This window comes from Martes martes (assembly GCF_963455335.1).
Source record: "Martes martes genome assembly, chromosome: 10".
Lineage (NCBI taxonomy): Eukaryota > Metazoa > Chordata > Mammalia > Carnivora > Mustelidae > Martes > Martes martes.
Genome location: NC_137898.1, coordinates 99,416,979 through 99,442,346, shown reverse-complemented (window position 1 = coordinate 99,442,346; position 25,368 = coordinate 99,416,979). Strand labels below are relative to the sequence as shown.

The following is a 25,368-nucleotide window of genomic DNA, read 5'->3' as shown; positions in this document are numbered from 1 at the left end:
GGAGATTTACCTGAATTGTTGCATGTCTCAGTAGTTTGTGTCTTCTTACTGCTCAGTAGTATCCTGTGTTATGTATGTACCACAGTTTATTTAATCATTCGCTTGCTGAAGAACATCTGGATTGATTCTGGTTGGATTTATTACAAATGACATAATATATGAATATTCTTGTGTAGGTTTTTTGGTGAACATAAGTTTTCATTCCTCTAGGACAAATGTCCAGGAGTATAATTGCTGAGCAGTGTGGTAATTGCATATTAAGTTTTATAAGAAACTACTATACTGTTTTTTAAATGGCTGTGCCATTTTACATTTCATGTAATAATGGGTGATCAAGTTTCTCTGCAGCATTATCTCGCTAGCATTTGGTGTATTTTTAAATTTAGCCATTCTAATAGGTTTATAATATCTCATGATTTTAATTTTCATTCCCTGATGGTTAAAGATCTGGAATATCTTTTCATGTGCTTATTTGTATCTGTAAAACCTCTGTATGGTTTTTGCCCATGTTTTGGATTGAATTATTTCCTTACTGTTTAGTTTGAGAGTTCTTTATATATTCTAGATAGTAGTTCTTTGTTGAATATGTGGTTTGCAAATATTTTCTGTTAGTATGTAGCTTGTCTCTTTGGTCTTTTCACATGATCTTTTATAGCGTAAGAATTTTTAATTTTGATAAGTTTACCTATTTTTCCTTTTATGAATTGTGCTTTTAGTGTCAAGGACTCTTTGCCTAGGCATAGATATTGAAGATTTTCTTGTTTTGTTTCTTTTTTTCCTGTAAAAGTTTTATAGTTTTACATTGTACATTTAAATCTGTAATCCATTTAGAATTAATTTTTGTGCAAGATGAAAAGTTGAAGCTGAAGTTCATTTTTTTGACCTTTGGTTGTCTAGTTTTCCAGCACTGTTTTTTGAAAAGCCTGTATTGCCCCATTGCAGTGTTTTGCAACTTTTAACAAAAGTTGGTAGAGTATATTTGCGTGGGTATACATATATATCTGGGAGTTTTAATTCTCTTCCCCTGATTTATTTGTCTGTTGTTCCACAAGTACCACACTGTCTTGTAACTATATAATAAGCTTTCAAATCCTATAGAATGATTCTTCTTACTTTATTCTTCAAGAACGTTTTAGTTATTCTAGGACTTTTGCCTTTCTATGCAAGTTTTAGACTAAGTTTGTCTCTGTCTACAAAAAATCTTGCTGAGATTTTGATAGGCAATTTATTAAACTTATAGATCAGTTTGGGGAAGGTTGACATATTTACTATATTGGATCTTCCAATGCATGAACACAGTATGTCTCTTCATTTATTTAGGCCTTTTTATTTTCTCCCATTGGCATTTTATAATTTTCAACATACAAGTCTTATAAATCTTTCGTTAGATTTACACCTGAGTATTTCATGTCATTTGCAAATACAAAAATTTTATTTATGCCTTTCCAATCTGTATGACCTTTTTCTTTTTCTTGCCTTATTGCAGTGGCTAGAACTTCCAGTACTGTGTTGCATACGAGTGGTAAGAGTGGACATCCTTGCTTTCCTCCCAATCTTAGGGAAAAGCATTCAGCCTTTTACCACTAAGTATAATGTTAGCTATGGATTTTTCTAGATGCTCTTTATCAAGTTGAAGTAGTTACCATCGATTTCTAACATGATGAGAGTTTTTATCATAAATCAATATCATATTTTTTTCAAATGCTTTTTCTGTGTCAATTAATATGATTTCTCTTTGTTAGCTTATTGATAAGGGAGGTATATTGATTGATTTTTCAAATGTTGAACTGGCATTACATATGTAGTGTAAATTCCTCTTTATCGTAGTGCATGTTCCTTTTTATACATTGTTGGATTTGGTTTGCTAATATTTTGTTGACGATTTTTGTGTTTAAGGTCATGAGAGATATTAGTGTATAGTATTCTTTGTTTTGAAAAAAAAACCTGTATTTTATGTGCTTTTAGTATCAGGGTAGCACTGCTGCCTAAAGTGAGTTGTTAAGTGTTCCCTCCTCTTTTGTTTTCTGGAAAAGATTATGTACAATTGCTGTTAATTTTGGGGGGGGGTCATTTAAAAATTCTTTTAAATTTTCATTGTAGTAAAATACATGTAACAAAATTTACCATCTTAACCATTTTTTTAAATTGTGGTAAAATGTACATAACATAAAATTTACTATATTAACCATTTTAAAATGTATAGTTTGGTAGTGTTAAATACATTTACATTGTTGTATAGCAACATTTTCCAGAACATTTTTCGTTTTGTAAAACTGAAACTCTATACTCCTTAAACATTACCTCCCATTTCCCACTCCCTCCTATCCCTCGCAGTCACTATCAGGCAATTGTTATTCTACTTTCTGTCTCTATGAATTTGACTACTCTAGAGACCTTATGTAAATGAAATCATACATATTTGTTTTTTGTGACTCACTTAATTTCGCTTAGTGTAATGTCCTCAAGGTTCACCCATGTTGTAGCATGTGCCAGAATTTCCTTTTCTTAAAAGGTTGAATATTTTATTGTATGTATAGACCACATTTTGTTTAACCATTCATTCATCAGTAGACATTTGGGTTGCTTCCACTTCATGGCTATTGTGAGTAATTCTGCTGTGAACATGGGTGTGCAGGTATCTCTTCAAGACCCAGCTTTTCAATTCTTTGGATCCCAGAAATGGGATTGCTGGATCCTGTAGTAATTCTCTTATTAATTTTTGAAGAACCACCTTACTATTTATGTCCATAGTGGTTGTATCATTTTACAGTCACACCAACAGTACACAATAGTTTCAACTTCTCCACCAATCAAAACTTGTTACTTTGCATATGTGGGTGGGAGGTTTTTGTTTGTTTGTTTTGTTTTTTTGATGTAATCATCCTAACGGGTGTGAGGTGGTATTTCATTGTTGTTTTTATTTGTATTTCTTTGATTACTAACAATAATGAACATCTTCTCATATTTTCTTTGGCCATTTGTGTGCCATCTTTGGAAAAATCAGTTTCTTAAACTTTTTGTTATAGAGCCCATGGGATTCTTTATATATTTTGCATATTAACCTCTTACCAGATATATGATTTGCAGATATTTTCTCCCAATATTATGTAGGTTGGCTTTTGCTCTGTACATCATTTGATGTGCACAAATTTTTAAGTTTGATGTAGTGCCATTTGTCTATTTTTGTTTTTTTTTTTTGCCTGTGCTTTGGTGTAATATCCAAGAAATCATTGCCAATTCCAATGTCAATGAAATTTTTCCCCTGTGTTTTCTTCTAGCAATTTTATAGTTTTGGTTGTACATTTAGGTCTTTAATGCATTTTGACTTAATTTTTGTATAGGGTTAAAATAAGGGTCCACTTTCACTTTTTCACATGTAGATACTCAATTTTCCCAGCACTGTGTGTTAAAGAAACTGTCCTTTTCTATTGAGTGGTCATGGCACCTTTATTGAAGATCATTTGACCATGTACATGTGGTTTTATTTCTGACTGTTTATTCTGTTGCATTGGTCTGTATATCTGTCCTAATGCCTGTACCAAACTGTTTTGATTACTACAGCTTTGTAATATGTTTTGAAGTAAGGGAGTGTGAGTTCCTCCAACTTTATTCTTTCTTTTTGAAATTATTTTGGGTATTCAGGGTCCTTTGATATTCCATATGAATTTGAGGATGATTTTTTCTTTTTCTGCAAAAAAAAGTGTTGTTGAAGGACGCCTGGGTGGCTCAGTTGGTTAAGCTGCTGCCTTCAGCTCAGGTTGTGATCCCAGGGTCCTGGGATTGAGTCCTGCATCCGGCTCCTTGCTCGGCAGAGAGGCCGCCTCTCTCCGCCTCTGCCTGCCACTCTGCCTGCTTGTGCGCTCTGTCTCTCTCTCTCTGATAGATAGATAGATAGATAAATATCTTTTAAAAAAAAAAGTGTTGTTGAAATTTTGACAGGGATTGCATTGAATCTGTATATTACTTTGAGTAGTGTAACTTCTTAATAATATTAAATATTTTAATCCATGAACATGGAATGTTTTTTCATTTATTTGTCTTTAATTTCTTTCAGCAGTGTTTTGTAGTTTTCAGTGGTGTTTTCCCTTTTTTTTAAAAAAATGTCATTTTTATTTCCACTATCTTTATTATTTCCTTCCTTTTGCTTCATTTGCTCTTCTTTTTCTGGTTTTTTAGGTAGGAATGTTGATTACTGATTTGAAGTCTTTCCTAATAAATGTAATGCTCTAAATTCCACTCATAGCACTGTTGGCGTCCCACCTTTTGATTATGTTATATTTTAATTTTCTTTCAGTTCTTTGTTCTTAAAAAATTTTATTTCATTTGAGTCTTCCTCCTTCCTTCCTTCCTTCCTCCCCTCCTTCCTTCCTTCCTTTTCTTTCATGTAAGCTCCAAGCCCAAAGTAGGGGCTTGAACTCATGACCCTGTGATTAAGAGCCACGTGCTCTACTGACTGAGCCAGCCAGGCAACCCAGTAGTGAGCTTTTATACAGATGTAACACAGTTTAGCCATTCACCAGCTGAAAAATACATTTGAAGTGTTTCCTCCTTTTTACCTTTTTTCTTTCTTTCTTTTTTTAATTTATTAAAGAAGCTTTGATAAACAGTCACAGGTTTCTGTGTGAATATTAGTTCTTATTTCTCTGGGGTAAATATCAAGCACTGGAGTTGCTGAGTCACATGGAAAGTGTATGTTTAACTTGCTAAGCTCTTTTCCAAAGTGGTACACCATTTTGCTTTCCCCCCAGCAACGTGTGAAAGTTCCTGTTGCTCCACATCCCCATCACTACTTGGTATTTTGAGTTCTATTGTTTCTGTTCCGTTTTAGTTCTGCTTTTTGTTTGTTTTGTTTAATTTCTTTAATTTTAGCTGTGCTAATAAATGTGTAGTGTTATCTCAGTGTGGTTTTCATTTGCTTTTCCCTAATGACTAATAATGTTGAACATACTCTTATGAGCTTTTTTTTTTTGCCATCCAAATTCCTTTGGTGAAATGTTTGTTAAAATCTTTTGCCCATTTTTGTAGTAGGGTGTTTTTTGTTTTTTGTTTTTAATTATTGGCTTTTGAGAGTTCTTTATATACTCGATATATATTCCTTACCAGGTATGTGTTTTTGTAAATTTTTTCTCTCAGTCTGGCTTGTCATTTTCATTCTTTCAACAGTTTCTTTCAAAAGCAGAAGTCTTAAATTTTGATGACGTTGAACTTACTGATTTTTTTTTTTCCCTTTATAGATCATGTGTTTGGTGTGATATCTAGGAAATTTTTGACTAACCCAAGTCACAGAGATTTTCATGTATGTTTTCTAAGTTTTCCACTTAAGCTTTTGTTTCATTTGAGTTAATTTATATATATAGTGTAGTATATGAGTTTGTGTCTTTTGTTTTAATTTTGGCATATGAGTGTCAGTTCTAGCAGTATTTATTGATAAGACTATCCTCTCTTGAATTGATTTTACACTTTTGTTGAAAATCTGCTTTGTTGAAAATCAGATTCTATGCTCTTTTCCACTGATCTATGTGTCTGTCCTATTTGCCAGTATCACATTGTCTTGATTCCTGTGGCTTTATAGTAAGTCTTGAAATTCAGAACGTGTAGGTCCTCCAACTTTGATCTTCAAAGTTATTTTGGCTATTTTAGTTCTTTTGCCTTTTAATATAAATATTTGGATAAACTTGTTGAATTGTAAGAAAAAAATTCTACTGGGATTTTGATTGTTGTTGTGTGGAATCTGCAGGACAATTTGAGTAGGACTGACATCTTAATAATATTGAGTCTTCCTGCTCATGAACCAGTATCTCTCTCCATTTATTTCTTATTTGATTTCTTTCAGAAATTGGTGTTTTGTATTTTTCCACATATAGATCACGTTCATATTTTGTTACATTTATACTTAAGGATTTCATGTATCTTAGTCCTGTTATAAACAATACTTTCTTTAAATTTCAATTTTTAATTATTCATTGCTAGATATAGAAATACATGGAATTTTTATATATTGACCTTGTATTCTGCAATCTTTCTAATAAACTTATGAGTTCGAGTAGTTCTTTTATAGATTTATTGAAGACAGTCATGTTGTTTGTGAGGCATGATGTGTTTTCTTTTCCAATCCATTTGACTTTTTAAATTTTTATTTATTTTTATTTTATTTATTTATTTTTTAAGATTTTATTTATTTGACAAACAGAGATCTCAAGTAGATGGAGAGGCAGGCAGAGAGAGAGAGAGAGAGGAGGAAGCAGACTCCCCACTGAGCAAAGAGCCCAACACAGGGCTCGATCCCAGGACCCTGGGATCATGACCTGAGCAGAAGGCAGAGGCTTTAACCCACTGAGCCCAGGCGCCCCTTAATTTTTTTTTTTCCTTTCTTATTCTTTTTTAGCATCTGTTGAAAATTTATAGTTTTTCTCATTTAGTGTGTCAATATAGTGAATTATATTGACTGACTTTTTTTTAATGTTTAACCAACATTAAATTTCCAGGATAAATCTCATTTGGTTACAATGTATTGTCTCCTTTATACTGGTGGATTTCATTTGCTAATATTTTGTTGATGGTTTTTGCATCTGTTCATAAGGATATTGATTTTTAATTTTCTTTTCCTATAATGTCTTTCTCATTTCAAATTTGGGATAGCACTGGCCTCATAAAATGAGTTTATGAATTTTTGCACCTCTTTTCTAAAAATGTTTATGTAGTGTTAAGATTCTTTCTTAAATATTTTGTAGAATTTTGTCAGTGAAACCATCTGTACCTGGTGTTTTCCTTGCTGGAAGCTTTAACTATGATTAAATTTATTTAATAGATGTAATTATTCAAGTTATCTGTTCCTTTTGAATGAGCTTTAGTAGTTTGTGTCTTTGCAGGAATTCATCCATTCCATCTTAGATATTGAATTTATAGGCATAAAGTTGTTCATGATATTCACTTATTATAAACCTTTAAGGTCTGTAAGGTCTGTAGTTATGTCCCTTTGTTCAGTTCTGATGTTGGTATCTTCTTGATCAGTTTGGCTAGAGATTTATCAAATTTGCTCACCTTAAGATCCAGATTGCAGGACACCTAGGTGGCTCAGTCACTTAAGCATCCAGCTCTTGATTTCAGCTCAGGTAATGGTCTCAGGGTCATGAGATCGAGCCTGCATCTGGTTCCATGTGGAGTCTGTTGAGGATTCTCTCTCCTTCTACCCCCTGCTTGTGTGCGTTCTTTCTTTCTCTAAATAAATACATAAAATCTTTAAAAATCCAGATTTGGGTTTCACTGGTTTTCTGTTGTGTGTTTTTTTTTTTTTTTTCTTTCTGCATTCTATTTCACTTACTTCTGCTCATGTCTTTACTAGTTCTTGTCTTCTTGCTTTGGGTTAAATTTGATCATCTTTTTCTGGCTTCTTAAGGTAGAAGCTTAGATCATTGATTTGAGACCTTTCTTCTTTCTCTTATAAACATTTAATTATATAAATTTCCTTCTGAGCACCACATTAGTTACATTCTATACTTTTTTATATATTGTATTTTCATTTTCAATTCATTTTCAATTCAGAATTACTTTCGAATTTCCCTTGTGACTTTCTCTTTGACATTTTATAGTTTATTTACAAGTGTGTGGTGTGTTTTCCGAATACTTGGGGATTTTCCAGCTATCTTTCTATTAATGATTTCTAGTTTAATTTCACCCTAGTAAGATAACATATTTTGTATTATTTTAATTTTTTTTAAAGATTTTATTTATTTGACAGACAGAGATCACAAGTAGGCAGAGAGTCAGACAGAGAGAGAGGAGGAAGCGGGCTCCCTGCTGAGCAGAGAGCCCAATGTGGGGCTTGATCCCAGGACTCTGGGATCATGACCTGAGCCAAAGGCAGAGGCTTTAACCCACTGAGCCACCCAGGTGCCCCTTATTTTAATTCTTTTAAATCTATTGAGGTATGTTTTTGGCCTAGAATATGGTCTGTTTTGGTCAATACTCTGTACATGGTAGAAAAAAATGTGTGTTCTAATGTTGTTGAGAAGTGTGTTTTTTAAATGTCAGGTCAAGTTTTTAGTAGTATTCAGGTCTTTTTTATTGTTAATAATATTCTGTCTACTTGGTCTATCAATTATTGAGAAAGGAGTGTTGTAGTCTCCAGCTGTAATTATGGATTTGTTTATTTTTACTTTCAGCTGTATCAGTTTTGCTTCATTATCTTAAAGCTGTGTTGTTCCGTACATACATACTTCCTGTTCAGAATTACCACTCTATCTAATGGCTTTGCAATTGTCTCTAACCGGCTCCCCCAGACTCCTGTCCCACAGTAATTGCAGTTGATACATATCTAGCCACCTAGGCAGCAGGTGATTTAACACAATTCCTGGTGGTAGAGCTATCTTTTTCCTTCTTTTATCTAGATCCTTTGCTCTAAAGAGGTAGCCCTAGGCAGTGGATCTACAACAGTGTTTTGCATTCTTATTTTATGTCCGGCCTCACCTCCCTCCAGCCCTACCCCTGCTTCGTGCAGTGAAACGGACTCTCTCCCATGGAATACTTTTAATCTCCTTTGCCTAACAGGACTTTAGCTCCTGGCTGCCACTGCCTGCTTTGGATATGGAGTCCAGTGGTTCTGTGGTTAGTTGTATGCTTTGTATTTCTTTTCTGTGTCCGGTTCGTGGCAATGTCTGTTGGGATTCAACCTTTGTATTTCTTTTCTGTGTCCGGTTCGTGGCAATGTCTGTTATTTTTGAGCCCGTGCTATGTCTTCTTGGGATTCAACCTTCCATATTTTATCCATTATACTCTGTGTTTGGAGCAGAAGTATATTAACACCTGAGTTTATGGAGTCAGTTTGATCAAAGCCCTAATCATACTGAGAAGTATAGATCAAAATAGTTCTTTTAACTTCTTTGTAATATTCTATTATATGAATAAGCCACATTCTGTTTATCTATTCACTAGATAGTTTTTGACAGTACTTGAGTTTAAGAAATAGTGAGTTGAAACAAGTTCTGTGGCTTAATCCTTGATGAAATACTCAATGAAAAGGACTAAGTTCAGTTCAAGAATCTTTGCTATGTATGAAATGTGAGAATAAATATTCCTGGAGGTAGATGAAATATAGAAGCTTGAAGAAGACAAGTGGGAAAACATGTATGGCTTGAGCTAAGTAAGAGAATGAGATCTATGATGGAAGATCATACAGAGAAAAGGGAGGAAAATACAGGAAAGAATCTTGAGAACTACCCAAGTGTAGAGGGTCAAAAGAGGAATGAGAATCCCTAAAGAGAGATTTAAAAGGGGCATTTAAAATGCAAAGAAGAAGAGAATTTCTAGAATGGTACTCATTACTCTAGCAAACCACTGAAGTGATGAGAACTAAGAATGATGATCTGAGAGCAAGACCCGAGTTCTACCTTCTACCCTCTACTCACCAACTTTTAGACTTTGAATTAACAAACTAGCCCCAGTTACTATATCTGTAAAATATGTAATAGTTGATCTCTAAAGTCCTTTCTGTGCCTAGGTTATGAGGTTTATGTGTTTCAGTAGGTAGTACATTGGTGACCTTGAGAAAATGGTTTCAGTGGTGTATGAAGGCCCAGTTGTAAATGTTAAGGAGATTTCTTTGTTGTGCCATGATATGACACCATATCAACATGAGAAAAAGCATAACATAGCAAGAGAGATTAAACAATAGCAATCAGATGTTTGGAAAATATTTTTTTTCTTTTCTTTTTTTTTAGTAACATATAATGTATTACTTGTTTCAGGGGTACATGTCTGTGAAGCATTAGTCTTACATAATTCACGCACTTACCATAGCACATACCCTCCCCAATGTCTGTCACCCAGCTACCCTATCCCTCTCCCCTAACTCCCCAACAACCCTCAGTTTGCTTCCTCAGATTAAGAGTCTTTTATGGTTTGTCTACTTCCCCAGTCCTATCTTGTTTCGTTTTTCCCTCCCTTCCCCCTACAATCCCTTGCCCTGCCTCAAATTCCTCATATCAGAGAGATCATATGATAATTGTCTTTCTCTGATTGACTCATTTTGCTTAGCGTAATTACCTTCTGTTTCCATCCACGTCATTGCAAATGGTAAGATTTTGGTTTTTTGATGTTTGCATAGTATTCCTGTGTGTGTGTGTGTGTGTACACCACATCTTCCTTATCCATTCATCTGTTGGTGGACATCTAGGCTTTTTTCTGTAGTTTGGCTATTGTGGACATTTAAATCCTTCATAATGCCTTGGGAAACAAAGTAAACTAAATGAATATTTTTCTTCTAGTTATACTTATGTGGTTTTGTTCAGCCAAAACAAATGAACTATCAGAGATTTCTCATGTTTCATTGTCACATTCCTTAAAGAGAGAGATGTATGTATTAGGGATTTATTTTGGAATTAGATAGTTTTATTTAAAATAAAGACTCTGGTTGGTTCAATATGGGTCTGCATCTGAGGAACAATGGATTAACAGAATTGTTAGCTACTACAGAAGCCATGTTTGAGTATACCTCTAGGCAGTTATAAGGGCTACATACTTATCCCATTGTGGTATAGGCACATGCATAAAATGTAAATCCCATTACTTTTCTCTAGGATGTTCCTTGAGATTGTAGCTATACCTTTTATGGAAATGGAAGTATGAAATCCAAATACAAAATCTTTGTGCTGCCTAAAGCCCCCGGTGTAAGCTTACTTTAGTTTTCCAGTTTCCTAAATATTATGTAAAATATTTACTGTTTGCTTGACTTAGTTTATAAGGCTACTCAGAGCTGAGAATGAGTTATCTTTTATCTCCATCCATCTTTGAGTTTTAGGTTTTATTCTAAGTTTGCCCTCGGACTAAGATTTATGGTAGGAAACTGCAGTCTAAGTAGTGTGTCAAGTCTTCATTTATTCTGGAGTCGTAGACCTGTGACTGAATTGTGATTGAAGAAATGCTCTCAGGTATCTTGGGAATCAAGAATGACAATGGGCTAAAGGAAGAAGGGGTGCACGTCTCCCAGCCTGACTGTCATGCTACTGGAATCTGCTCATGTGTGTATCACATTAGGCAGGTATGCCATGGCCCAGGAGCCCCTCGTGTGTGAAGGTGTGCCTGTGGGCCCTGGAGGTGGAGCTGCTCTCGCTCCACTGAGGTTGGCTCCATTCCCCATTCCCCCCTTGGTCAGGGCCACCTTCAACCGCACTTTACCAGGAGGCTGTGTTCTAACTGCTCGTGATTCAGAGACTCTTGAAATTGGAAGAAGCTGTTCTCTCAGTGGGTATTTTTCTTTAATAGGAAGAAAGAAAAAAAGCACAATGCTGGTTTGCCTGTGGTTGTGTCTTCACAAGGTTGTACCTAGCGTTTGGTTTCCGTTTATCATTCTCAGTTGCTCATGTGGTCATGTTGGTCTTTATGCTGTGTGTAGTAAATTTTATTTCTCTTGTGATTGGTCATTTTCTATTAGAAGGTCATGGTGGAATGGTGTTTAATATTCTCAATCAGTACTTCTGTTCTCAGGTAGAAGTACTGACTGAGAATATTAATATAAATCAAGATTATTCATTTTAAAGAACACTTAGTCATCAGAAGCCATTTACCTCTCAAGACTATAGCTTTGGGGCTGATGATAAAAGCTCAGATAATACCAAGTTTGCAGTTATAGTTCAGTTTGGAAGGACTGTTGAATAATGAATAAAATACCTGATTTACTGATTTGCCCTGCTTAAAGATATTACAAAATAAGAAAATGGAGATTAAACATACTGCCTTAAAATCGTACTTTCATACTTTTTAGGAGCTCCTGGGTGACTCAGTTGGTTAAACGTCCAACTCTCTGTTTTGGCTCAGGTCATGATCTTGGGGTGTGAGATCAAGTTCCCTGTCAGGTCTACTTAAGATTCTCTCTCTCCCTGTCCCTCTGCCCCTCCCACCCTCTAAAAAAAAAGTCATACTTTTTAGTTATTTAACTTTTAGGGGAGCATATTTAGTGTGTGTAGTGATACCCAATGCGGATATTTTCCTTCATTTTTATAGAATAAAGAATTTTTGTAGAATAAAAATGAATATTTATTATAGCCTATATCAAAACTTTTATCCCTATATAAAAGTCTACTGGCTTTACCTGCAAATTAATAAATAAACATTGATTTTTAAAGTTTAAACAAGTGGAAAGGCAGGTGCTGAAGTGGTCATGTTTATGGTACAAAAAAGGGATGCAGAGTTATGAAGCAACCAAATAATGAAGGGCCTTTTACAGTCACTTCGTTTTCTATTGCTGCTATAACAAATTACCCTAAATGTAGTGGTTTAAAACAATACCTACTTGGGCACCTGGGTGGCTCAGTGGTTTAAGCCTCTGCCTTCGGCTCAGGTCATGATCTCGGGGTCCTGGGATCGAGCCCCACATCGGGCTCTCTGCTCAGTAGGGAGCCTGCTTCCCCCCCTCTCTCTCTCTGCCTCTCTGCCTAGCTCTGATTTCTCTCTGTCAAATAAATTTAAAAAAAAAAAAACAAAAAAACAAAAAAAAAAACAATACCTACTTATTATGTCATAGTTTCTGTGGGTCAGAAGTGTGGGCACAATGTGGCTTAACTGGGTTCTCTGCTTAGCATCCCACAAGGCCAAAATCAAGGGGTCAGCAGGGCTGTGTTCATTATCGAAGGCTCTGGTGAAGAATCACCTTGCAGTCTCATTCAGGATGGTAGCAGAATTCCGTACTTTCTCCTGCTTTCCATGTGGCCACCTTCATCTTCAAGCCAGCAATGATATAACAAGGTCTCTCATGCTTAGAAGCTCTCTAACTTCCTCTTCTGCTGCTGCCTGGGGAAGCTTCTCTGCTTTTAACAGTTTGCATGATTAGATTAGTCACATTCAGCAACTCTCCCTATCTTAAGGTCAATAATGCAGTATAATATAATATAATCTTGAGAAGAGCACCAGGGGATGAAGATTGTGGGGGCCAAAGTCCTGCCTTCCACAATCATGATAAAGAGTTCAGGCTTTATTCTGATGGGCTTTGTATTATTTTCAGTAGAGGGGTGATGTGGTCATATTGGTGTTTTATAACAATCACTGGCTGTAATATATACAAGGGTCATTTTGGGGACACCCTGATGTTATGGGAAATCTTTGGAAGGAGTATCATTTGGGATTTGGTTATAGATAATAGAAGTCATGCTAGCTATGTTAAGAAAGGGGTTTAATACAGGGAATAGGTGCTTAACAAAAATTTTTGGAAGGGCTGTGTCTCTAGGATTACCTTAAACTGCTACTGCAGAACTGACCCACCAATGGCACTGCTGCCTATGGTACTCCTGAAGCTGCTGTCCCTGGTGCTGAATCACACCAGCTTAACTGTGATCTGGGGGTTCAGCAAACTGCTGCCAAGGGTGTTAACTCCAGGAACGGTGTTTGGACTGCAGTTCGGTAATTAGGGAGCCTATTCCCAAAGTGTGCCCACACCATCTGCTAGATCCATTATATTTATCCCCAGGGCTGCTGAATGTAAGTGATAGAAGCCAAATCTCACCTGCAAATGAGTGTGCAAAATGCCGTTTTTATCTTCCCAGTCTCGGCAGTATGGGAGGGAGGCATTCCAGAGGAGGCTGGAACAGATCCTGGGGAAGCTCATCCACAGAATTTTCTAGCACTCCAGGTTATTGAATTAGAGAGGTGGGAAAGAGGGCTAGGAAGGAATCAGGATGACTGTCCATCTACTGGCTAGGATGAGTAGATCATTCTTCGTGCCATTTACTGACATAAAAAGACCAGAAAAGATTAGGAGTGACAACAAATTATTTCTGGATGTGTTGATTTTGAGAAAACTATAGGACCTTAGTTTCCTAATTTATAGGTCATTTAATTTGTAGATGGACTAGGCCAGTTCTATCAAGTAGGCCAGTTTCTGCCTGTGGGTCATAATTTTGTGTACAAATATGTTTATGGTTGAGATTAATTAAGTTTACCATAGTGTCAAATATAAATAAGTCTATAATTATATAATTATTTAAGTTTTAGTTTTATATTTAAATTGATTTAGGGCTTAGCACTGGTTCTTAAACTCATTGTTGAGCAGTGTTTATCTTTTTCAGAAGGACACCTGGCTGCCCTAAGTTCTTCTTGTTTCAGAATAGTTGCCTTCTAAATTTCTTTCTGAACAAAACTTGGCGAGGTATAATATTCCTGGGTCATGCTTCCTAATTTATTTATTTGGTCAGCAGTGGCATTGTTTTGCTTCTCAGTTTGTTTCACTGGCTCTGCAATCTTTCTTTTCATCTCCTTCTGTTGGTCATTTCTCTTTGAGCTCTTGTTTTATTATATGCATGCATTTAATAAATTCTAGACCCCTTGTCTTCAGTTATTTTTTCTTTCAGATTGAGTTCTGCCTCAGCATTTTACTCACTGTGTGTTTCTTTCTTTTATTCCTTTTGCTGTGGTATGTGCTTAGTTGCCATTTTGTATCTCTTTGCTTATGCTTAAAAGTGGGCACCTCTCTCCAGACCATCTCTTTACTGAAACATAGTATAAGTAAACTCTCCTTGACCCCTTCACCATTGTTTCTTTTGTTCCTCTGAGGCAGAGTTTGAGAGCTGGGGTATTACAATTGGACTTTTCTGTAGTCTGAAGGGAAAATATCTCTGGAGTTGGGTTCAGCTTTTATTTGACCCCTTGGATTCTGCTGTCTTTTCTAAGATTTTGTGAAATTATCATAGTCTAGTTTCACTTATTTGAGGGCATATAGTAGGAGATGTGGGTAGGGAAAGATACCCTTAGAGTTGAAATCATTTAACTTTTTCAGTTTGGAGCCTTGGAAAATTTCAGGTAGTTTTGCTTTTTGTTTGTTTGGGCTTGTTTTGTTTTGTTCACCTTTGCTAAGATCCTGACATCGTGGTAGTGGAACATAGAGGTTTCTAGTCCCCAAAGTATTTCCTCAGGCTTCCTGGGGCTCACTCCTTAGCACTTCAGCCCAATTTTCTCTAAATTGGGAAGTGTTAGCACACTCAAGAGTTAGCTCTTTATCTTCTTCCTCCATAATGAATTCTGGGTATTGAATTAGGATCTTTGCTTAACAGAACCACCTAGTACACAGCCATTGGTTCCTTTTAAATAAAGCCTATCGCAATAAGCTTATTCCCTCTCTTCCTTTGTTAGTTGTTGGTGGTGATATTTTTATCCTTTTAAAAAATACTGGTTTTTGACACAAGTTTCAAGAGAAGATTCTGTAATCTGTTTCATCATAGCACCATCGTTTCCAAGAAGTTCTAAATAGATTTCAATCATTTGTTTTCTAAAGGGGTATGTGTATTTTAATAATGTAAATTCCAGAATAGGAATGTAGTGTTTATTTTTTATTTACAAATTACTTATTCATCTATTATGTTATATAATTCTCTTGACTGTTTTATAAGGTAGGGAGGGCAGACTTTTTAATCCCAGTTTTACTAATGAGAAAACTGAGATACAAAGAGATTGATTTGATGAGTCACACGGCTAATTATAAGATGGAGTCAAGACTCCGAAGTCAGATCTTCTGACTCCAAAGCCAGTACTATTTTACCATATACTGTTACTCCCTTTAATGAAAATGGTTACCTCCATGCTTACCCACACATGTCCTACTCCATCTTTAATATTCCTACCAACCTTTTAACACTGACTTAACTGAGCTAAAGCCAAAAGTAGGGTGGGGGAATAATCTTACATGACCACTGTATTCTGATCCTGAATTAACCTCAGGATTTCTTGGTTATAATAAAGCTGTTCTCAGGTCTTTTGATCACTTTTTCCTTCTCTGATTTGTAGAAAATTGCTCAACTTCCTCAGTAAAACCAGACTTTAGTAAAATCAGTAAAAACGCTGGCAATGGAGACAGGATTTTCCATATGGGAAACTTGACGTTATGGGCCCAAGTTTCACCTCTATAACTCACTTTCCTCTTGGTAGCTTCTGCTCTTTATTCCTGCCTCAATCAAGGAACTTGTATTCCTCATTTGCCATTTACAAGTTTTTCACAAGAATTTATTCTTTTTTTTTTTTAAGGTTTATTTATTTATTTGAGAGAGAGGGAGAGAGTGGTGGGGTGGCAGGCAGAGGGAGAAGGGGAGAAGGAATCTCAAGCAGCCTTCCCCACCCAGCATGGAGCCCGACAGGGGACTCAGTCTGATGGCCCTGAGATCATGACCTGAACAGAAACCAAGAGTCAGACACTCAACCGACTGAGACACCGAGGTACCCCTCAAGAACGTGTTCTTGACTCTTCCACAAAGACCTTCTTTATAGCCAGTAAGACTACACTGAACATTCAAACAAAAATCACTGAAAAACCTGGATTAACAGCTCACATACAACTAGATTTTTTTTGTTGTGGTTTGTAAATTATCTTCTCTGGTGGTCAGAAACTGGCCTCTTTCCATCTTCCCATCTGTCACCAAGGAACGTGTGCTTAGATATATGCCCTTGATGATGACACCCAAGAAAGCAAGTTCTACAGAGTGATTAGACTTCTCTCTGTAATCCTTTCGTCTGCTTTTCTAAGTTTTCCTTTCCTCCCTAAATCTATTCTTCTGTAACAATAAACAGCAGGCATGGCGACCATCTTTAGGACAGATTCTTCTCCTGTCCACAAGGATGTGGTTTTATTGTGGCCTCAAAAGGGCAACCGTATCTGATCACAGATACACAAGTAGTTCTCAGGCAGATAGGTGGATGGAGATGATATTAGAATAGGATTGTAACAGTGTTGCTCACTGGAGGTCTGAAGAAGTTCATAGTTCGTGTGCTAGTGGCTTAAACTGACACTGTTTTTTTTTTATCCTTCTAGGTATCATGAACTGATTACAAAATATGGGAAGTTGGAACCTTTGGCAGAAGTGGACCTAAGACCACAGAGCAGTGCGAAAGTAGAAGTCCACTTTAACGATCAGGTGGAAGAAATGAGCATTCGTCTGGACCAAACAGTTGCAGAACTAAAGAAACAATTAAAAACTCTAGTGCAGTTACCCACAAGCAACATGCTTCTCTACTATTTTGATCATGAAGCACCCTTTGGCCCAGAGGAAATGAAGTACAGCTCTCGGGCACTGCATTCTTTTGGCATTAGGGATGGAGATAAAATTTATGTGGAATCCAAAACAAAATAACCTCGACCAGCCTTGTAAAAAACACATACATAAGGACTTCTTGCAGGGCATTTGTTTCCAATGTGGTTTTCTTTAGGAGGGAGAAGGTTGTTTTGTTTCGTTTTGTTTGGGTTTCGGGGGGTTTTGTATATTTTTTTCCCCCTAGGATGGGGAGGGGGCTGTTTTTGGTATTTTCTACCACAGATTTCTTCAGCTCAGCCAGCAGAATTGGCCACATCTCCAGTCCCTGTGCCCTCCCTCGTGAAAGATGACCAAGAAATCGCCGACTTCTTACTGTGTTCACTGGGCTGCGTCTACCACTTGGTTATCATGACCATTTAGGTATATTTGTGAAGATGGCATGAACCGTGTGTCCTCCCCGCAGAAGGGTGACTTGTGGGATTGAAATCAGGAGCAGGGATCTTGACAGGAAGGGCCAGCACTTCTCTCCCCAAGTTCTTCCGTTGTCCCTCCCTCTCTCCCTCCTTTCCTGTTGTGGTTCAGTTTTTCACTTTGGCTCATGTCAGCACGTGTTCACCTAATAGTTCTAATCCTGTCCATAAGTAACTTCTCATTTCTCAGTGTGGACAATTTTTTCATTTCTCCCTTTTGAAATAATTTTAGTGTTTTAGGCATTTTTCAACCTGATTCTGAACTCAGGTATTCCGTGAGAACCTGTAACTCTGTTAGGATCTTGAAGACAGAGAGTTAGAACTCCAGGAGGACTCGCTGCTGTCCTGGCAGCGTGGGCAGAGCAGCCTGGGCCCTTTGTGTGTAACCACGTCCATTTCAGTGTCCCGCACAGATGACGTCCACCCTTACTGTGGGGTGGACACACGGTGTGTCACATGCCACAGTCCTTTTATTTTTGCTTGTTGAATGTACTTCCTCATCTCTAGCTGTCTTTCTCATTACTTTAAACCGTTCAGAATGGAGGCCTGACTTTCTGAAGAGCCCAGTAGAATAATGGACATACGTGCTGGGAGAGCTGGGAATTAGCTAGCCGACTGTCCGTGGCAAGTGTGAGGGAGTAGAGTGGGAGAAAAGCCAAGCCATCCAGAGGAAGAGCATTGTGACTTCCCTGCCCGTGTCATCATTTGAAGCCCTGGCTCTTATACTTTGCATTAAAAGTGGGAAATCTTAATCACAGGGAATTCTGATTCCCAGTTCTTCCCTAGGATTCTGTGATGTCATAATTGGACCCTTCTTTTTGTTTTGCATTTCAACTTAGTTGCCCCTCCCAAAGAACAACTCTGCCTGATCTATGAGTAAAGTCTAAGTGTCAAAACTTCAGAATTGCCTCCAAGTCATATTTTTCACAGAAGCATATTTAAAGCACTTTTCTTTAAAAGCTAGTTCCTCACCTGCCCTGAAATCTTTGCATTTGTTCTTGTAGTCCTTCATTAAACAGGGTAACCCCTTTCTGTGATAGATGTCTTTCTTGGTCCACCATATTTACAGATGGGAGGCTTGGGGAAGGCTTGGCATCACTAAGGGCAGGTGATGTGCACATGAAGTATTTTTCCAAGAATGTAATCATTATCTGATTGCATTTGACCTTTTGACCTTTGTTATAGGAGTCCACCGCTCCTACAAAATCCTTTAATTTCTTATGAAATTTTTAGATAACTCTTGTAAATTCTTCACATCTGCAGAGTTGTGGTTATTATTGCTACTTTTAAAATTTTTCCTATTTATTCTCTTAATGCACTTCAGGTTCAGTATCTATAAAGCCTTTGACCCAGTCCTACTGAGTCAAGTCTACATCCACTGTAACATTAAAGGTGGAAACCAAAGGGTTTGAGAAAGATGAATGAAGCCTATTCTCCTTCTGCTGCAGACTTGATCTTTCAAAATCGCAACAATGAGCGATGGAGATCCAGGCTGGGTAGAGACAAGAATTAATTATTTTGCAATCACATTTTCCTGACAGATTTTTGGAAGTGGGAAAAAGTGTGGCAACAGTGTCATGAAGATAAAAACTGTGGGTGCTTTGTGTATGTGCGCATGAGTGCAGGCAAGTTGGAGAGAGAGACAGTGTAACTGAGCCCGTCACTTTTGTCAGCCTGGGAAACAGATGCACTCTTTTATTTTTTGAGGTTGTATGACCCCTGACTGTCCCACAGCGGAAGGCAGAGCAAACACTTGGGTTGTGCTTTAATCATAAGTGGAATGGTCACAATTAATAAGATATTTTATATACGACAAAAGTTTTATGAAATGCTTTTTTACTATTAGAGACCTGTTTCTTCTGTTATGACAGAACACAGTGTCCATCAACTGCAGGCCTAATTCCTCTATTATACAGTTGCATGTCAGGGGAACTTCTCATCTAATTCAGTGGGTGTGGGTATTTTTAGGGCATTGTAATTGATGGTTTTAATAATTGCTGAACAATTTTTGATTGAGACAAAGTCTAATGCAATGACTGGTCTTTCAGAGCTACAGAACAGAAGTAAAAGAGAAAAGCTATTTGAGCATGTATACTTGTAGATTTATTTGGGCGGCTGAGTAAAGATGCTGCTTTTGAAATAAAATCGGTGCTGTGTAGACACTTGTAACCCAAATTATTTTTGTAACAGGCCAAAAAAGAGGAGACAAGAGACCACGGACGTTTGAGTCTCAAAGTTATGCATCATCGATGGCAGCAGCTTCTCTGTATTTTAATATTGACTTCCTCCACATGCGGCAAGAGCCTGTTATTGGCATTTATAAGGCAAGACGCTGTCCGAGCCAGTATTACAGATAGGTCTCTGCAGGCACAGTGTATAGAGCATACCTTTTTTAAAATAGAAATTCTTTTCAGTGGAGAAAAAGGAAAGGAGTCACAGAAGAAAGCCAGATCAAAACCAAGGGATCCTCTGGGCCCACATGTAGCTGCTGAAGCCACAATAGAAATGGGCTTTTGAAATGGAATTGTTGAAATAGCTCAGATTGCTTTAAAGGAGGGGAAAAAAAAAAAAAAGTTTAGAGTCCTGTGTCTTTTTTTTTAAATTATTATTATTAATAGTTTCTTTTGTTTCTGCAACCTATTGCCACCACGTCCATAAACACATAAGAAAGCAGTGGATATCCTCCGACACCTTGTTTCTTTTAAGACCTGTGGGTGGAAAGAAGCCCAAAACATGAGCTATGTGTAACAGAGCCACATGTTATGATGCTTTGTGCTAAGATTTTGTTCACTTAAAGAAATACTAGTTCGGTCCTCACCAGGTGTTTCAGCTGCATTGCTAAGTCAGCGGTGTCCCAAGCAGAGAACACTGGGTGCACAAGAAACTGACCCCCATTTGAGGCACGCCGCCAGTGGTTCTTCCCAGTGCACCTGTGAGCGCAACTTGCTCCGTGGCAAGTGCTAGGCCCTAGGGCATATAAAACAGGAATACAAAATAATAGATTGTTCTAAGCGATGTCATTTCTGTTTATGAATTTGATTTTTCCCTTCATTTCATGTTAGATTGAGAACGCAAACAAACTGCTTTCCAGTACACCCAGAAGCTATCTGTGTTACCAGATGTGTTGTGAACACTCTATTTTTCATAGGTGCTTCCTTACTATGTAATATGTCCATTGTAGTGATGGAGAGGGACTGGGCTCTCTCAGGCTCTTTACTTGCCAGTTGTCTCCTGCAGCTAATGGAAATATATATTTTATTTTAGAATATAATTTAAACATGAAGGTCTATTCTTTGCACTTTTTATTAATACATATATATATATAGATAATCTTTAAAAAATTAAAAATCCAAGTCCACTTTCTCTTTGTGTTCTGATTTTTTTCTGGAGTTCTGGGGTCAAGATACATGCTTATTTTTATATAGCTAAAGGTCGACATCACTGCTGTGGTTGAGTACTATGGGAAGAATTGGACCATTTTGACAAATTTCATTGGAATTTTGCCATTTAGAAATGAAAGCTGTAAAACAAAGATTGTAGGAAGCGTGTCATTGCTTTTGTGTTAGCAAATTCTTACACTTCTAACATGTACTTGATACTCCCTTATTGTCCTTTTAAGGATAAAGTCCTCCCTTTGAGATATTTGGCATCCTCTTTTTTGAGTAAGGATGAAAACCTCAATTGGATGCACTTACATTTCTTTCAAGCGACACTTTTTTGTTCAGAAAATAATTTTCTGTGAGAATTCGAGTTTTGGACACTTGAACCCTACCCACTTATCAATAATTTCTTGGTAAGCTGTAATGAGTTAACCTTATATCAAGAATGAAGGTCCAAGAACTGTACTTTATTTCTGTATATAGAAGACAGAGTCCATTAACTTCTCTCTCGGTGCTCCAGAAGGGTGTGAGTATCACGATCTGTTTAAATTTAAATATTTCTGCCTCTTACTTAAATTTCAAAGAATATACTTTCAACTTCTATACTAAATGCTATTTAGTTAATATTTATTATGAGCTTCTCCGAGTATACTTGCAAGGTAGACGTATGTCAAGACGTCCAGTACCCACTGGACTGAAAGATACTGGGACTCCCACCAGTTACTAGGATGCATGTAAGTCAAGAAAGTTAACCTTTGAGAAATGAAGTCACTTTCTCTTTCCAGCTCTCCTCTGGAAAGGAAGTTAGTTATCTGTGGTCTCCAACTTAGAAGTTCAGAGCTCAATTCAGCCAGTTAACTTTTAAAACCCATATAGGTCATTTCTTATACTTTTAGCTCTTTTTTAAGATTTTATTTATTCCTCAGAGAGAGGCAGTGGCAGAGGGAGAAGCAGGGTCCTCATCGAGCAGGGAGACAGGACTGGAGGCTCCATCCCAGGACCCTGGGATCACTACCTGAGCTGAAGGCAGACACTTAACCAACTGATACCCAGGTGCCCCCATCTACTTTGAACTTTTTAATGTCACCAGGATTTAGGAACTGAGTTAATCCCTGAAAGGAATAACATACCATACTGTAACTCCTTAAAATATGGTGAATTTTTTATTCCTCTCCTTCAAAAATTTGAGACTAACACTGGAAATCTTTAGCTTTTTTTTGTTTAACAAACATTTATTAAAATGTTCAAATATATATATTTGTCATATATATGAATATAATATACAGGAGAGGTTCTCATGCTAGCCTCCCACCTTACTCTGAACTAAAGAGAGCAATGCAACTGGGGTTTTTTACAGTTTAGCATTATTCTGCTGAGTCCGTGGCATTTTTACAACCATATTTCAAAACACTGAAGCAGTGGCCTAAATGATAATTGATCCCAACAGTGCAAACTAATGAAAGGAAATCAGTTCTTAAAATAAGAATACTAATAACTGTTCAATGTTTTGTCTTAGGCTTTTCTCCGATGTGGCTTAGGCACCTGAATAATTTGCTTGCACTCTATTTGAAGGCACAGCTATTAAGAGGGGACTAACAAACTCATAACCCAGGAGGAAGGAGAGCCGTAAGTGGACAGAGTTGCTGGTTGTATGAATCCTTGCCAGTCCTATGTCCGAGCTTACCACGCTTGTTTCTCAAGTTTCTTCTAAACTCGGATAATGAACATTTATTATTAACCAGGACCCATTCTAGATGCTTCACCTATATTTGATCTTCATGACATCCCTATGAGGTTAGCACTGTTGTTATCCCCATGTTCTTACTCGTGAAGAGAGTGGCACACAGATAGGTTAAGTAACTGGCCAAAAGTCACACAGTTGGTTAACAGAGCCAGGATCCAAACCCAAGGAATCTGGCTGTGGGATCCATGCATTTGACAGATACTATGTAATACTTGCTGCTAAAGTTCTCCATTACCCACCACACTCATACACACACACACACACACACACACACATGCACATACACGCATGCACACACACACACCTTTATTGTCAGTCTTTATGTTTCATTAAGAAGAGATGTTCCACAATACCCAACTGCTAAGTTGATTTGCTCTGTAACAACAGCGCTGATGTGGCCGATGGCTCTGAATCCCAATTGGAATTTGTCCCTATGCCCTGTCAAGAATTGTGAGATGACAGTTGGTGTGTGCCCTATTGTCCTCCCTGCTCCTCTGACAGGTCTTCTGGACACTTGTGATGGGCGCCATTGACAAGAATAAGTGAAACAGTAATATGAGGCAGGAAAAGTAAGAATTTGGTTTTTAACCTGAGGACATTCTAGAAACTTAAAACTTCATTGCAGTAAACAGTCAAAGGTACGAGAGGTCACTCGTTTTGGACTCCGACTTCTATCAAAGAGGCAACAGTGTTTAAGTGGACTGAAAACGGGTGTTATCAAGGAAAAAAACAATGTTTATAGTTGAATGCAACCTGTTGCAAAGGTTTTGTTCCAGGAAAGGATGAGGCTATCACTGCTACTGTTTCTCCTTAGAATGTAAGGGAGCACCTTGTGAAGAATATAAATATTGCTTACAAAATAGAGGGGACAGGCTATCTGTTATGGTCTGCAAGATCTAGATCTGCCAAAAATTACAATGCGACTTCAGTTTGTCAGTTCTTACACAGACTTCATCCTTGGATGCTTTGTTGTCACTGTAAGTAATACAATTAAGGTGTTAAATAAATGAGAATGAGAGGAGGCAGACATAAAAAAATACAGAGAGAAGAGAAAAAATGTTTTCTGAAATACCTGATACATTGGAGGGCAGATGTAAGTGCTACTCCACTATTGAGGAGTAGAAACAGGCCATTATGAATTGCTTTGGCTGTGTTAAAATTTGGTTTGGTTTGATTTTCAGTTTGTTTACAAAAAAAAGAAGCCTCTTCAAAAACAGTTTGAATCTACTTTCTAAATAGAAAATACTCACATGGTTCAAAAATCAGACAACATAAAGATGGCATACATTAGAAAATCCCACTCTAACTCCCTGTCCTTCACTTTCATTAGTTTCTTATGTGTCTTTCCAGAGTTCACACAAATAATAGCAAATAATATGTCTTGTTCCCCTTTTATACAGCAAAGTTAGCATATTATACACTAATATGCACCTTTTTTTCACTTGAAACATATCTTGGAGATCTCTGTAACAGTACATTGGGAATCACACTGTCCTTTGTTTGCAGTATAATATATAATATTCCATTTATGGACGTAATTTGTAATTTGTTTGGCTCAACCCTCATTGATAGACATTTGAGTTTTTCCTCTTCCTTTCTCTTTCTCTCTCTCCCTCCCTCCAACTCTCCCTCTCTTTTATTTACTATGTTCAGTTTGCTGCAGTAAACAACGTATGTTCTTTTACATACTTGAAATGAATCTATAGAATATATTTTTAGAAGTGGGATTGCTGGATGAAAAGGCCAAAGTGTTTTGTAATTTTGGTAGATATTGCCAAATTATTCTCCATTAGAGATAGATAAAAAGAACTTTTTTCCCCCGGCTTTATTACATGTCACATCCCTGCACAGTCAAAGACTTTACTGATCTTGTTCTTGATATATGATTCCTTGTTTGTGCAAGCAAGATAGGGTTCTCCCCAATTAGGCATGCAAAGCTAGGCACCAGAATTCAACACATTACAAATTTGCATGAGCCATGCACATCGTCTGTCTTATGAGCCATCTTTCCTCTGGAATCTAATTTTTAATCATTGGTGAGATTTCACCTCTGCAAGAGAAGGTATATGTATTATTTATCCTTAACAATGTATGAGCATTTGTTTCAGCTGAGTGCTCTTGAAAAGTGATGGATTAATAGCCCTGATACCCTCTGCTTATTGTCTACAGGAAGCTTTGATCAGAGCAGCTTCTCACAGATCAGTGCAATTCTTTTTCTTTCTTTCTTTCTTTTTTTTTTTTAGTGCAATTCTTTCAGAGGAACTATCCGGTACTACGTGGTGAATGGGGAATATAGTGTGTCTGCCCGCCCCCCTTCCAGCTCTGTCGCTAATGTGCTGGCAAGGATGTTAGAATAATGCCCATTGTGAGCTTTTTTGGTTATATGGGTCTCCTTAGAATTAACTATTCCAAACTCCCTGGCTAGATACAGATACTAAAGTCGCTTTCAGAAAATATCTTGGAGTGCTTGTTTAGATTTCAGAGATGACCATCTTTCATTAGATATTACATCTAGAGAACCTCGCTGATTAGTTAATAAACATTAGTGAGTGTCATTCAATGTGGTTTTCAAAGAGCCAATGCCATTTTTCTTAGAATTAAGCCATATTTTTTTAGCTTAGTCCGAGCTCAGTATCTAGAATGAATAAGACCAGCCCTAAAAGAAGTATTACTTAAAGGCAAATAATATTAATTCTTTAAAAAACAGATTCCAGGTCATTTGTGAACAATTTGGACTCCTGATATTTTCAGCTTGCAGTTAAGGGATTATC

General features: G+C 37.1%; 1 protein-coding gene across 3 annotated transcripts in view; it reads left to right on the top strand.

Moving 5' to 3' along the window:
• The window catches only part of TBCEL (tubulin folding cofactor E like), a 73,077-nt gene extending 52,253 nt beyond the window's left edge, over window positions 1-20,824 (top strand). For all 3 annotated transcript variants that reach the window (XM_080816063.1, XM_080816064.1, XM_080816065.1), the window contains exon 8: window positions 16,784-20,824. In XM_080816063.1, coding sequence (XP_080672189.1) covers window positions 16,784-17,102 — 319 coding nt within the window. In that variant the 3' untranslated portion in view covers window positions 17,103-20,824. The remainder of the gene's footprint in view (window positions 1-16,783) is intronic.
• Window positions 20,825-25,368: the final 4,544 nt, after the last annotated feature.